The following is a 12,416-nucleotide window of genomic DNA, read 5'->3' as shown; positions in this document are numbered from 1 at the left end:
CCAAGCAGCAAAAATGTTCTTTAACGCTGTCCTAGTAAATTACCGCACAAACATTGCTTAAAACCCATCAACCATATCTAGTGTTCACTATCAATATCGCAAAGTGCTTTGCATACAACTTCCTCAAAAAGGTCGCACTTTAAAAAAGGACAGAACGAAAAACTTGAGAAAGATTTACTAACCCCAGGACAGAAAATTTTCAGAAGGAAACAAAAGTATCCCCTTCACAAAAACACAACATGTTCCTAATATGCATGATCTAACAATATAAATAAGTAGTTTCTGTGAGTTTTATAAAGTAACTTGAGTTTCCTGTTTCGTTTGAAGACACTGATTTGAAGATTGAGTTATATTGAAGGATTCATTGTAGTATGAACCAAAGATTATTATTGTATGATACTTGTTAACGAACGTTCTGTGTTTGTTTTATTTACAGTGAGTGGTCCTTTTCCAGGGTTTCACATTGGTACCCAGTACCCACAGTATTCACCTTAGGTAGCGGGCTTTATCATTAGAAGAAACTGATTTGAAGATTGAGTTAAACGGTTCATTGTTATATGAATCACAGATCATTATTGTATGATTCTCGTTAACGAACGCTCAGGGCATGTTTTGTTTACAGTGCTCCTTTTCCAGGGTTTCACATGGGTACCCAGTACCCATAGTATTCACCTTAGGTACCGGGCTTTAACACGAAGGTTGGCAGGATCCTGTCCAGGGACTAAAGGACCAAGCCGATCGAAGGGCAAGAAAAAAACCCACAATAGTTTAAGCATCAATTACCACAATTTAGGCTTACCTGCAGCTGTAATCAATACTGTGAAACTGCAGCTATTCTGGTTGTTGGAATTATCTCTGTAGGTGTATGTTACTATGTTACTTCCAACTGAGAAGAAGTCATTGGGATTGTTGGAACTTGACACGAAAAAGAAGTTTCCAGAATTGTCAGTGACAGTGGGTAGCTGCCAGGTAACCTGCCTGCCAGTACCACCAAAGGGAACCTCAAAGGCAATGTTGTCTGGGCATGTTACTACCGGTGGTATGTTGTCAACTGTAAGTTAAAACGAAATATAAATTAGAATTCACTATAAATGTAGTCATACTTCAGATTCTGTCAACACAAGTCTTGTGGATTTTCTCCCAAATTTCGAGCCCTGCGCAGCATTCACCTTAGGCACCGGGCTTTAACATGTTGCCAGGATCCTGTCTATGTGCAAAAGGACCAAGCCAATGGAAGGGCAAACAAAAAATAAACAGTAGTTGCAGAATAAAGTACCACAATCAGGCTTACCTGCAGCTGTAATCAATACTGTGAAACTGCAGCTATTCTGGTTGTTGGAATTATCTCTGTAGGTGTATGTTACTATGGTACTTCCAACTGAGAAGAAGTCATTGGGATTGTTGGAACTTGACACGAAAAAGAAGTTTCCAGAATTGTCAGAGACAGTGGGTTGTTGCCAGGTAACTAGCCTGCCAGTAGCACCAAAGGGAACCTCAAAGGCAATGTTGTCTGGGCATGTTACTACCGGTGGTATGTTATCCACTGTAAGTTAAAACAGAATATAATGTAAAATTCACTATAATTGATGTCATGCATTAGATTCTGTCATTAGTTCTAAAGCAAGGGTAAATCCATAACAAACACACAAAATTAACATATGGGATCAGTGTTTCAATACTTTGTTTTTTAAGAGTGGTGACCTGATTTTTTGGAACTGTGTTCTGTTTGGTGTATTTAAGATCAGGTATTGACCCAATTCACCTGACGTATCATCATCTTGGATGCGCCATTTTGGTGGTCAATGTCAATGTGTGTTATTCAGAGAAGTGGGCATTTTAGGCGCCGCTGCATTTACATGAAACCTATTGACCACCAACATGTGTGTGACCCACGTGCAAGGGGTCAATTTGAACGCTCAGATAGCTGGCAATATTTTAGCAATAAAACATTGTGGAATTTCAAGGCTTTTGACATGCACTCATTTTGTATGAAATTTCAATGCTATTTTGAATCTTAGAGAATGCTCCCCTGGGGAGTAGATTTTACAAAATTCCAAATATACAAATTTTTTGACACGTGAGGTGAACACATGTTAACTATTACCCTGAATTATTTTGGGGTCAAAACAAATTTTGTTCGCCTGTAAGTATTTTTTTTTTAGGAGGCCACATGTACTAATGACAAAAAGGTCCTTGATTTTTGACAATTATCTCCCCTGTCCTTGGTAATGATTTTTTCATAAACAAACATTTATACTGGTTCTGATTGAGGTTAGATTGTAAAAAAAACAAATTATTTTGCAAATAATGTTGACACATGGCAGCTATGCATGTATTTGATTACATTGATCCTTTTCCAGGGTTTCCCATTGGTACCCATGTACCCGCAGTATTCACTTTGGGTTTCGGGCTTCAACATTAACACTGGCAAGGTTCTGTCTGTCTCATAAAGGACCACGCCGATGGGAGGCAAAGAAGAAAAAAATAGTAGTTTAAAGGGACACGATGCCTTGGACGGTCAGCCATATTTGACTCCCATAAATGGCCGACCATGTTAGTCGACGAGGTAAAAGGAAAACTGTGCAATTTCGAGGCATGTTTGTGTGGATCATTGTATTCTACTTATACAACATCTTTCTACCCATATGTATTTTATACCAAACGCTTTTCAAAGACCAACTTGACTGATCCAAGGCAACTTGTTCCTTTAACCCTTTAGCATGCATGCAACATTAAACATAACATCACACGCTCCTCAGTGCGCCATGAAAATTCAATCGAGTTCCGGCCGTATCAAGAAATCGTCGGATAACTTTCGGTGTGATTATTTTCTTGTGTTACAAATTGAGTTTATTTTGTAGAGGATGAAATTATCTTTTGAATGATTTTCACAGTTCCTTTGTTTGACTCACCAAATTCAAGCTTTCAGGTTGGAAACATAAGAGAGATCAACAAAAATTTGAAAACATTATTTGCGTATAAAGTGAGGTTTGTTTACGTGGAAAGTTGTGCACACACGTATTCTCGACTTAACTGTCGTACAACAGGAAAACAAAGCTACAAAAAGTGGTTGAAAATAATCACAACATACCCTAAGAATTGTAAATGTATGCCTCTATTATCAACAGATACCTTCTGAACCTAAATCTTTTGCAAAACCCTTTCAAATCGCGGTATTCCGTATGTAAAAACACCAGAAAGTTTGACGTGAAACAAGCGGGAGACTGCCATTACTGTGTACATGCGCGCGTAGTGCGTGGTACATCCACTACACGGTCCTGCTACACTAAGAAAAATTATGGCTCCATACAGAGAAAAAGGACCCACTCATACATGCGTTGTTCGATTGTGAAATGACTTTCGACCTTTGAACCTTATGACATTTTTTTTTATGTGGACAATGTGCTATTTTTAGACTATTGTTATCTTGAGATCACGCTCTATCGACGGCTGTTTGCTGCAATTTAATAACATGTTTTAATAACTCAAATTACACCATGTCAAACTGTGCGGGCACATGCAGACGGTACGCGTGGTAATACGCAGGGCGCCTCCGGGCGGTATGCGGGGTAAAGGGTTAAGCATCAATAACCAATGGTTACCTGCAGCTGTAATCAATACTGTGAAACTGCAGCTATTCCTGTTGCCAGCATCATCACTGTAGGTGTATGTAACTAAGTTACTTCCAACTGAGAAGAAGTCATTGGGATTGTTGGAACTTGACACAAAAAAGAAGTTTCCAGAATTGTCACTGACAGTGGGTAGCTGCCAGGTAACCTGCCTGCCAGTACCACCGAAGGGAACCTCAAAGGCAATGTTGTCTGGGCATGTTACTACTGGTGGTATGTTGTCCACTGTAAGTTAAACAAAAAGAAATTAGAATTCACCACAGATTGTCATTTTTTCTCTAAATTAGCCAGGGCAAACTTGCGCAGGTGCCAAGCAGCAAAAATGTTCTTTAACGCTGTCCTAGTAAATTACCGCACAAACATTGCTTAAAACCCATCAACCATATCTAGTGTTCACTATCAATATCGCAAAGTGCTTTGCATACAACTTCCTCAAATAGAGCAGTCTAACAAGTTTACACTGAAAAAGGTCGCACTTTAAAAAAGGACAGAACGAAAAACTTGAGAAAGATTTAATTACCCCAGGACAGGAAATTTTCAGAAGGTCACAAAAGTATCCCCTTCACACAAAAAAACATGTTCCTCATATGCATGATCTAACAAAATAAATAAGTAGTTTCTGTGAGTTTTATAAAGTAACTTGAGTTTCCTGTTTCGTTTGAAGACACTGATTTGAAGATTGAGTTATATTGAAGGATTCATTGTAGTATGAACCAAAGATTATTATTGTATGATACTTGTTAACGAACGTTCTGTGTTTGTTTTATTTACAGTGAGTGGTCCTTTTCCAGGGTTTCACATTGGTACCCAGTACCCACAGTATTCACCTTAGGTAGCGGGCTTTATCATTAGAAGAAACTGATTTGAAGATTGAGTTAAACGGTTCATTGTTATATGAATCACAGATCATTATTGTATGATTCTCGGCAACGAACGCTCAGGGCATGTTTTGTTTACAGTGCTCCTTTTCCAGGGTTTCACATGGGTACCCAGTACCCATAGTATTCACCTTAGGTACCGGACTTTAACACGAAGGTTGGCAGGATCCTGTCCAGGGGCTAAAGGTCCAAGCCGATCGAAGGGCAAGAAAAAAACCCACAATAGTTTAAAAATCGATTACCACAATGTAGGCTTACCTGCAGCTGTAATCAATACTGTGAAACTGCAGCTATTCTGGTTGTTGGAATTATCTCTGTAGGTGTATGTTACTATGTTACTTCCAACTGAGAAGAAGTCATTGGGATTGTTGGAACTTGACACGAAAAAGAAGTTTCCAGAATTGTCAGTGACAGTGGGTTGTTGCCAGGTAACCTGCCTGCCAGTACCACCAAAGGGAACCTCAAAGCCAATGTTGTCTGGGCATGTTACTACCGGTGGTATGTTGTCAACTGTAAGTTAAAACGAAATATAAATTAGAATTCACTATAAATGTAGTCATACTTCAGATTCTGTCAACACAAGTCTTGTGGATTTTCTCCCAAATTTCGAGCCCTGCGCAGTATTCACCTTAGGCACCGGGCTTTAACATGTTGCCAGGATCCTGTCTGTGTGCAAAAGGACCAAGCCAATGGAAGGGCAAACAAAAAATAAACAGTAGTTGCAGAATAAAGTACCACAATCAGGCTTACCTGCAGCTGTAATCAATACTGTGAAACTGCAGCTATTCTGGTTGCTGGCAGCATCCCTGTAGGTGTATGTTACTATGTTACTTCCAACTGAGAAGAAGTCATTGGGATTGTTGGAACTTGACACGAAAAAGAAGTTTCCAGAATTGTCAGTGACAGTGGGTAGTTGCCAGGTAACCTGCCTGCCAGTACCACCAAAGGGAACCTCAAAGGCAATGTTGTCTGGGCATGTTACTACCGGTGGTATGTTGTCCACTGTATAAAAAAAATATATATAAAAACATGATTAGAATTCACCATAGATTCTGTAATTTTTTTCCTCTGAAGTTAGCCAGGGCAAACTTGGGCAGTTGCCAAGCAGCAACAATTTTCTTTTACGCTATCCCAGTAAATTACCACACAAACATTGCTTGAAACCCATCAAACATTAGCGTACACTATCAATATCGCAAAGTGCTTTGCATACAACTTCCTCAAAAAGAGCAGTCTAAAGTGCTTTGCATACAACTTCCTCAGAAAGAGCAGTCTAACAAGCTCACACTTAAAAAGGTCACACTTTAAAAAAGACTTTCGGAAGGGAGCAAAAGTATCCCCTTCACAAAAACAAAAAGTTGTCATATTATTTCGCTACAGTTATGCATGATCTAATCTAACAAAATAAATTGTTTTTAAAAGTTTTTCAAAAGAAGTTTCCTGATTTGTTTGAAGAAACTGAATTGAAGAATGCATAATCTTAAGGGTTCATTGTAGCATTCTTATCATGCATGAATCACAGCACACAAATGTATGATACTTGGGTACGAAAGCTCAGTGCATGTATTTGTTTACAGCGGTCCTTTTGTGAGGTTTCACATGGGTACCCAGGCACCCGCAGTATTCACCTAAGGTACCGGGCTTTAACACGAAGGTTGACAGGATCCTGTCTTTGTGCTAAAGGACCAAGCCAATAGAAGGGCAAAGAAAAAATAAACAGTAGTTGCAGAATAAATTACCACACAGGCTTACCTGCAGCTGTAATCAATACTGTGAAACTGCAGCTATTCTGGTTGCTGGCAGCATCCCTGTAGGTGTATGTTACTATGTTACTTCCAACTGAGAAGAAGTCATTGGGATTGTTGGAACTTGACACGAAAAAGAAGTTTCCAGAATTGTCAGTGACAGTGGGTTGTTGCCAGGTAACCTGCCTGCCAGTACCACCAAAGGGAACCTCAAAGGCAATGTTGTCTGGGCATGTTACTACCGGTGGTATGTTGTCCACTGTAAGTTAAAACAAAATATAAATTAGGTTTCACTGTTATTGCTCTTGTACTACAGATTCCGTCATTTGTTCTCTAAAGTAAGCAAGGGTAAATCCATAAAATAAAATAAAAATTAACATACATCTATAGAGATCAGTGTTTCAATATTTCGTACTTCAAGAGAGGTGACTTGATGTTTGGGAACTGTTTTCTGTTCGTACATTGTTGAAGCTTATGTAGCATCAGCAGGGAAATTAATCCTTAACTGAGACGACATATGACAATTTAATTTTCCTCTGCGTTTAGCTATTTCAAATATTATAAACTGTATTAGTTATATTGGGGTTTCAATCAATCAAATCATATGTAAGATACTAACTCAAACACAAACAGGGCCCAATTTCATGGCTCTGCTTAACTGCTGAAATCTGCGCTTACGATCACGATTCCCCGCCTACGTGCAATCGCCAAATTTCTGTGCCTAGCTTTGTAAGCGTAGAATGCCTAGTAGCGTTGATTACGCACGCACAAAAGCCAAAATTCGCTGCTACCTGTGAAATACGCTTATCATAAGCACAGAGTTTCCTGCTTCCATAAGCGCTGACTCTGTGCTTACGGTAAGCAGAGCCATGAAATTTGGCCCAGGTTTCAATCCCACTTACATAACAATTTTTAAATTACAAGACCAAGACTTGCTTTTATAGTACAATTAATAACAATGGTCATTCATATGGGGAGCTAATATCCTTTATCACAGCTGAGAAGCTGAATTTAAAAGGATGCGGCTACACCAGGGCCCAATTTCATACAGCTGCTTAAGCACAAAAAGTAGCTAAGCACAACAAAATTTTGCTTACCAGAGCAGGGTTACCAACCAAAATACCACTGTCGCATGTACAATTTTTTGACTGGTATCCTGCTAATTTCTGCTAAGCAGAAAATTTTGAATTAATATGTTCTGCTTAAGCAGCTCTATGAAATTGGGCCCTGATTTAAGCTGAAGCTGCAGGCATGCAAATGCCTTCTGCAGCCAGCCACATCGAACTGTATATAATCACAGAGCACAGCCTGAGATCAACAGTGCTTGAATTTTCCTGAGGGAGAAAAACTGGAGGGCCCAGAGAAAATACCCACGGCATGATGAGAAAGAAACCTATACACATACTCATTTATGGCCTTTGCTGGTAATCAGACCGGGGCCCAATTTCATAGAGCTGCTAAGCACAAAAATTTACTTAGCGTGAAATTTCTTTCTTGAAAAAAAAACATGAAAATCACATGGAAATTTGGTTGGGAATCCTGTTTTTATCAAGTAAGAAATTTCATGCTAATCAAATTGTTGTGCTTAGCAGCTCTATGAAATTGGGCCCAGGACCATAGTAGTGGGAGGCGAGTGCTTTACACACAAGCCACCCATGTCAATCATGTTGGTAGAGTTGCATGGGTGTGTATTATACTGTACCCAGTTTCTGTATGTTGTGTTTAAAAGTATTTTAGCCTTTTTTGAGATATGGCGGACACAATGCTACAACACTACACGGTTTGGGTAAATTTGTGTGTACACACCCAAACCAAAGAGTACACTCATATCACGCCCGCCATACCTCAAAAAGGCTTATTGTGTGAAGTCAAATAGTTTTTTACAGTATATTTCAACTGTTCACAAAGGATTGTCTGCAGTTTCATATTAATTGACAGCCTTCTTTCTTTAACCAGCTAGTGCAACAATTTGGCAATAAACCTGTAGCAGAGAATGGTGCAAGCAAGAATTTCAGAAGTCCACAGTCAGTTCAGCCATAAAATTTGGTCCACAGAATTTTCAGATGATGACAGCAAATGTATTGTCTTCAGAAAAGTACAAAGTATTCACAATATTTCACAACAGAATAAAAAAAGTTAAGTCTGAAGCGACATTATGTGGTACATTATGTGGTACGTAGTCCTACATGTACCTCCCACATTGCTATCGTAAGCAAGTCAATACATTTTTAAGGAACCTGTATCCCAAACGGAAAAACTGTAACATCAAAAAGCAACTTGTTTAAAGAGTCCAGAATGATTAGCAATACATAAAACTGTAGTCATTCCCACAAGAAATCCATCACCTGATACAAAGATTGGAATAACTATACTGGTGTTTAACCGGCGTGAATCATAACTCCGTGCCGGCGATAAAAGCTGCACTTACAACAGTATTAAAAAAAAGTTAAAACAAATAAAAAAGGGACACTCTGAGAAGACTGAATGAAAAAGATCCACTAAAAACCTAGCAAGAGAAAGATGTTGTGCACTTGAAAAAAAAAAAAAAAAAAAAATTCAACAGAGCAATTTTTTTAGAATTAATTTTTAACCAAGTCTTGAGACAAGAGTTCAAAATATCAAACTACTGGATTGGAGCACCGAACTCCCCTCCCCCCAGATGTAAAAGTTTACTGGGCAAGAATGCACAATCGCCACAGACGACATTAACATGAAGGTTCCTACCCCAGTAACTCAACAGGGCCCATTTTCATGGCTCTGCTTACCGCCGAATTCTGCGCTTGCGATCAAGATTCCCTGCTTGTTGTGCTAGCACCGAATAGCTGCGCTAGCCGTAGAAGCATAGTAATGACTTGTAATGTGGAGTTTGACGTGCAGAAGCCAAAATTTGCCGCTGCCCCATGAAATAGGATTGCCGTAAGCACAGAATTCCTTGCTTCCGTAAGCGCCGATTCTGTGCTTACTGTAAGCAGAGCCATGAAATTGGGCCCAGGTACATGTACCAAATGATTCAACTGATGCACCATCTACAGGGGTATTTACAAATAGCACACCATTTACTGATTTGTATAACAGCAATATTTACCGAATGGCACAACAGTAACATCGATTCGGCATTCGCTTGTTAGTCCAGCATTATCAGCATAAATGTATACAACTGTAGTTGTTTGACCCACAAGGAACCTATCACCAGGCTGGTGCGATATCACAATTGGAATAACTATTCCGCTGTTATCTGTAACTGTTGGTGGAACCCAAGTGACTGGGAGATCTGTGCCAGCATTAGCAGGTGCATTCACAGTAATAGGCATTGGACAGTTAGAGATCACTGGAGGAATACCATCCACTTTAAAAGGCAAGAGAAAGAAGAAAGTTGCAAGTTTTCAGAAAAAAAAGGCTAAATAAAGCAAGGAATTTATATAAATTTTCGAAAGATCTTTGTTTGTTTTTATTAGCTTCAAAGCTTACAAATTCTCTTATATGAATACAAATTTTTTATGGGAGTGTGATTATTTTTTATCATACATTTTTTGAGTTACATGTATTATGGCTTTTGAAATTTCCTTTCGATATTTTCTTCCACAAGTATTTTCTGTCAGAGAAGAAGTGGTTTGTAAAAACAACTACATGTACTTAAACAAAAAAGGAAGCCTTTTTTCGTGTGGACACCATCAAGGGTATTTACAAATATCACACTATTAACTCATTTGTATAACAGCAATATTTACCGAATGGCACAACAGTAACATCGATTCGGCATTCGCTTGTTAGTCCAGCATTATCAGCATAAATGTATACAACTGTAGTTGTTTGACCCACAAGGAACCTATCACCAGGCTGGTGCGATATCACAATTGGAATAACTATTCCGCTGTTATCTGTAACTGTTGGTGGAACCCAAGTGACTGGGAGATCTGTGCCAGCATTAGCAGGTGCATTCACAGTAATAGGCATTGGACAGTTAGAGATCACTGGAGGAATACCATCCACTTTAAAAGGCAAGACAAAGAAGAAAGGTGCAAGTTTCAGAACAATGCTCAGTGAAGCAAGGAATTAGTAAAACATTTGAAAGATTTCTGCTTGTTTAATAAACTTTAAAGCTTGCAATTTTCTTTTAGGAACATAAATTTCAGGGAGGGGGTAAGGGTGATCACTTTTGATTATACATTTTTAGTTACTTTAGAAGACATTTGAGTTGTCAGTGACGGTAGGTAGTTGCCAGGTAAACTGCTTGCCTGCTAAAACCAAGGGAACATCGAAGGCAAAATTATCAAGGCATGTTACTACCGGTGATGTCCTGTCAACTGTGAGTTACACAAAAATGACTTGGAATTCAGCATTGGTGATATTACAACAAATTCTGTCATTTGTTCTCTAACATAAACCCAACCAGCAGCATCAATTACCACAATATTAGGCTTACCTGCAGTTGTAATCAATACTGTGAAACTGCAGATGTTCACATTGTTAGCAGCATCCCTGTAGGTGTATGTAACTAAGTTACTTCCAACGTTGAAGAAGTCATTGGGATTATTGGTACTTGTCACAAAAAAGAAGTTTCCAGAATTGTCCGTGACAGTGGGTAGTTGCCAGGTAACCTGCCTGCCATTAGCACCAAAGGGAACCTCAAAGGCAATGTTGTCTGGGCATGTTACTACCGGTGGTGTGATGTCCACTGTAAGTTTAAACAAAATGAATTAAAATTCACAATAATTAATGTTACAATTTAGATTCTGTCATTTGTTCTCTAAAGTTAGCCATGGTAAAGTTGGGCAGTTGCCAAGCAGTGATACCGATAGTAAATTTCTTGAACAATACTGTCACAAAACACTGAACAAAAGTTGCCTAAAGCTCATCAATCAAGCACATAGTGAACAGTATCGTTATCACAATAAGCTTTGCGAATAGCGTCTTGTAAAAGAGCAGTCGAACAAGTTTACACTGAAGAAGGGACACTAAAAAAGGACAGAACAAAAAACCCAGAAAGACATAATTTAAGCTGTCCAAGTTTTTGTGTGGTAGAATCTCCACAATATCAGTTGGATAATACAAATGGAACAGAAGAGTGGAACAAGATCTGAAAATTTGGCAGGGTCCTGTCCAGACGATAAAGGACCTAGCCTATAAGGGCAACGAAAAAATGCAACCAGTAGTATACGCATAAATTTCCACAATTTAGGCTTACCTGCAGCTGTAATCAATACTGTGAAACTACAGCTATTCTGGTTGTTGGAATTATCTCTGTAGGTGTATGTTACTATGGTACTTCCAACTGAGAAGAAGTCATTGGGATTGTTGGAACTTGACACGAAAAAGAAGTTTCCAGAATTGTCAGTGACAGTGGGTTGTTGCCAGGTAACCTGCCTGCCATTAGCACCAAAGGGAAGCTCAAAGCCAATGTTGTCTGGGCATGTTACTACCGGTGGTATGTTGTCCACTGTAAGTTAAAACAAAATGAATTTGTCATTATAGATTCTGTCACTTGTTCACTACAGTAATCCAGAATGCTTTCAAGTAAACTAACACACACAAAATGCTAAAAATCCGTCCTCTACATGTAGTGTACAGTATCAATATCGAATGAGCTTTATATAGGATACAAAGAGAAGTCTAACAAGTATTTGAAAGTGACACTAAAAACTTGCCTATTTCACTAAATAAATAGCTAAAATATTAATTTATGCAGTCTAATCATGTCTGCATAACAATTTGAAAATACTCTTGCTTACGAAATGATAACCACATTCTCATGTGTAGCTAACCCTGCATGCACCTGCCAGAACTGAGTAACTGTAGTTAAAGAATCAGACTTGATTACTGAAGTCTCGAGTTGCAAATTCTGAGACTTCAATTCAATTCAATTTCGATTCAATTCTTTATTCATCATGCCCGCATGAAAATCACTTTCCCGATTTGCACATTAGAATACAGTTATTAAAAATAGAACATACATGAACCCTAGAAAATTAAAAACAGCAACAAATAATAAAAAAGATTAAATGGCACAAATACATAGCTTTAAAATACACAGGAATTATAACAATACATCAAAACAGAAAATAAACCAAGGATGACTTGGTAAGGAAAGGGGGATGGAAAATGAGAGAAGGAAGGGTGGGGGGGGGGCGGTGGGAAGACAATACATGGGAACGAGGGAGAGGCCA

At 38.7% G+C, this 12,416-nt stretch overlaps 1 protein-coding gene across 36 annotated transcripts in view; it reads right to left on the bottom strand.

Annotated features, from left to right (window-relative positions):
• LOC117289582 overlaps positions 1–12,416 on the bottom strand; it is a 101,362-nt gene that overhangs the window by 74,250 nt on the left and 14,696 nt on the right. For 27 of the 36 annotated variants that reach the window (XM_033770741.1, XM_033770758.1, XM_033770759.1 and 24 more), the window contains 8 exons: positions 11,438–11,689; positions 10,676–10,927; positions 6,260–6,511; positions 5,258–5,509; positions 4,766–5,017; positions 3,603–3,854; positions 1,292–1,543; positions 800–1,051 (listed from right to left, as the gene is read on the bottom strand). In XM_033770741.1, the coding sequence (XP_033626632.1) occupies positions 800–1,051; positions 1,292–1,543; positions 3,603–3,854; positions 4,766–5,017; positions 5,258–5,509; positions 6,260–6,511; positions 10,676–10,927; positions 11,438–11,689 (2,016 nt within the window). The remainder of the gene's footprint in view (positions 1–799; positions 1,052–1,291; positions 1,544–3,602; positions 3,855–4,765; positions 5,018–5,257; positions 5,510–6,259; positions 6,512–10,675; positions 10,928–11,437; positions 11,690–12,416) is intronic. The other 9 variants (XM_033770756.1, XM_033770743.1, XM_033770761.1 and 6 more) reach the window with 9 other exon arrangements.

Source organism: Asterias rubens, chromosome 4 (genome assembly GCF_902459465.1).
Source record: "Asterias rubens chromosome 4, eAstRub1.3, whole genome shotgun sequence".
Classification (NCBI taxonomy): domain Eukaryota; kingdom Metazoa; phylum Echinodermata; class Asteroidea; order Forcipulatida; family Asteriidae; genus Asterias; species Asterias rubens.
Note: the sequence above shows the minus strand (reverse complement) of the source record. Positions and strands in the feature narration are given on the sequence as shown.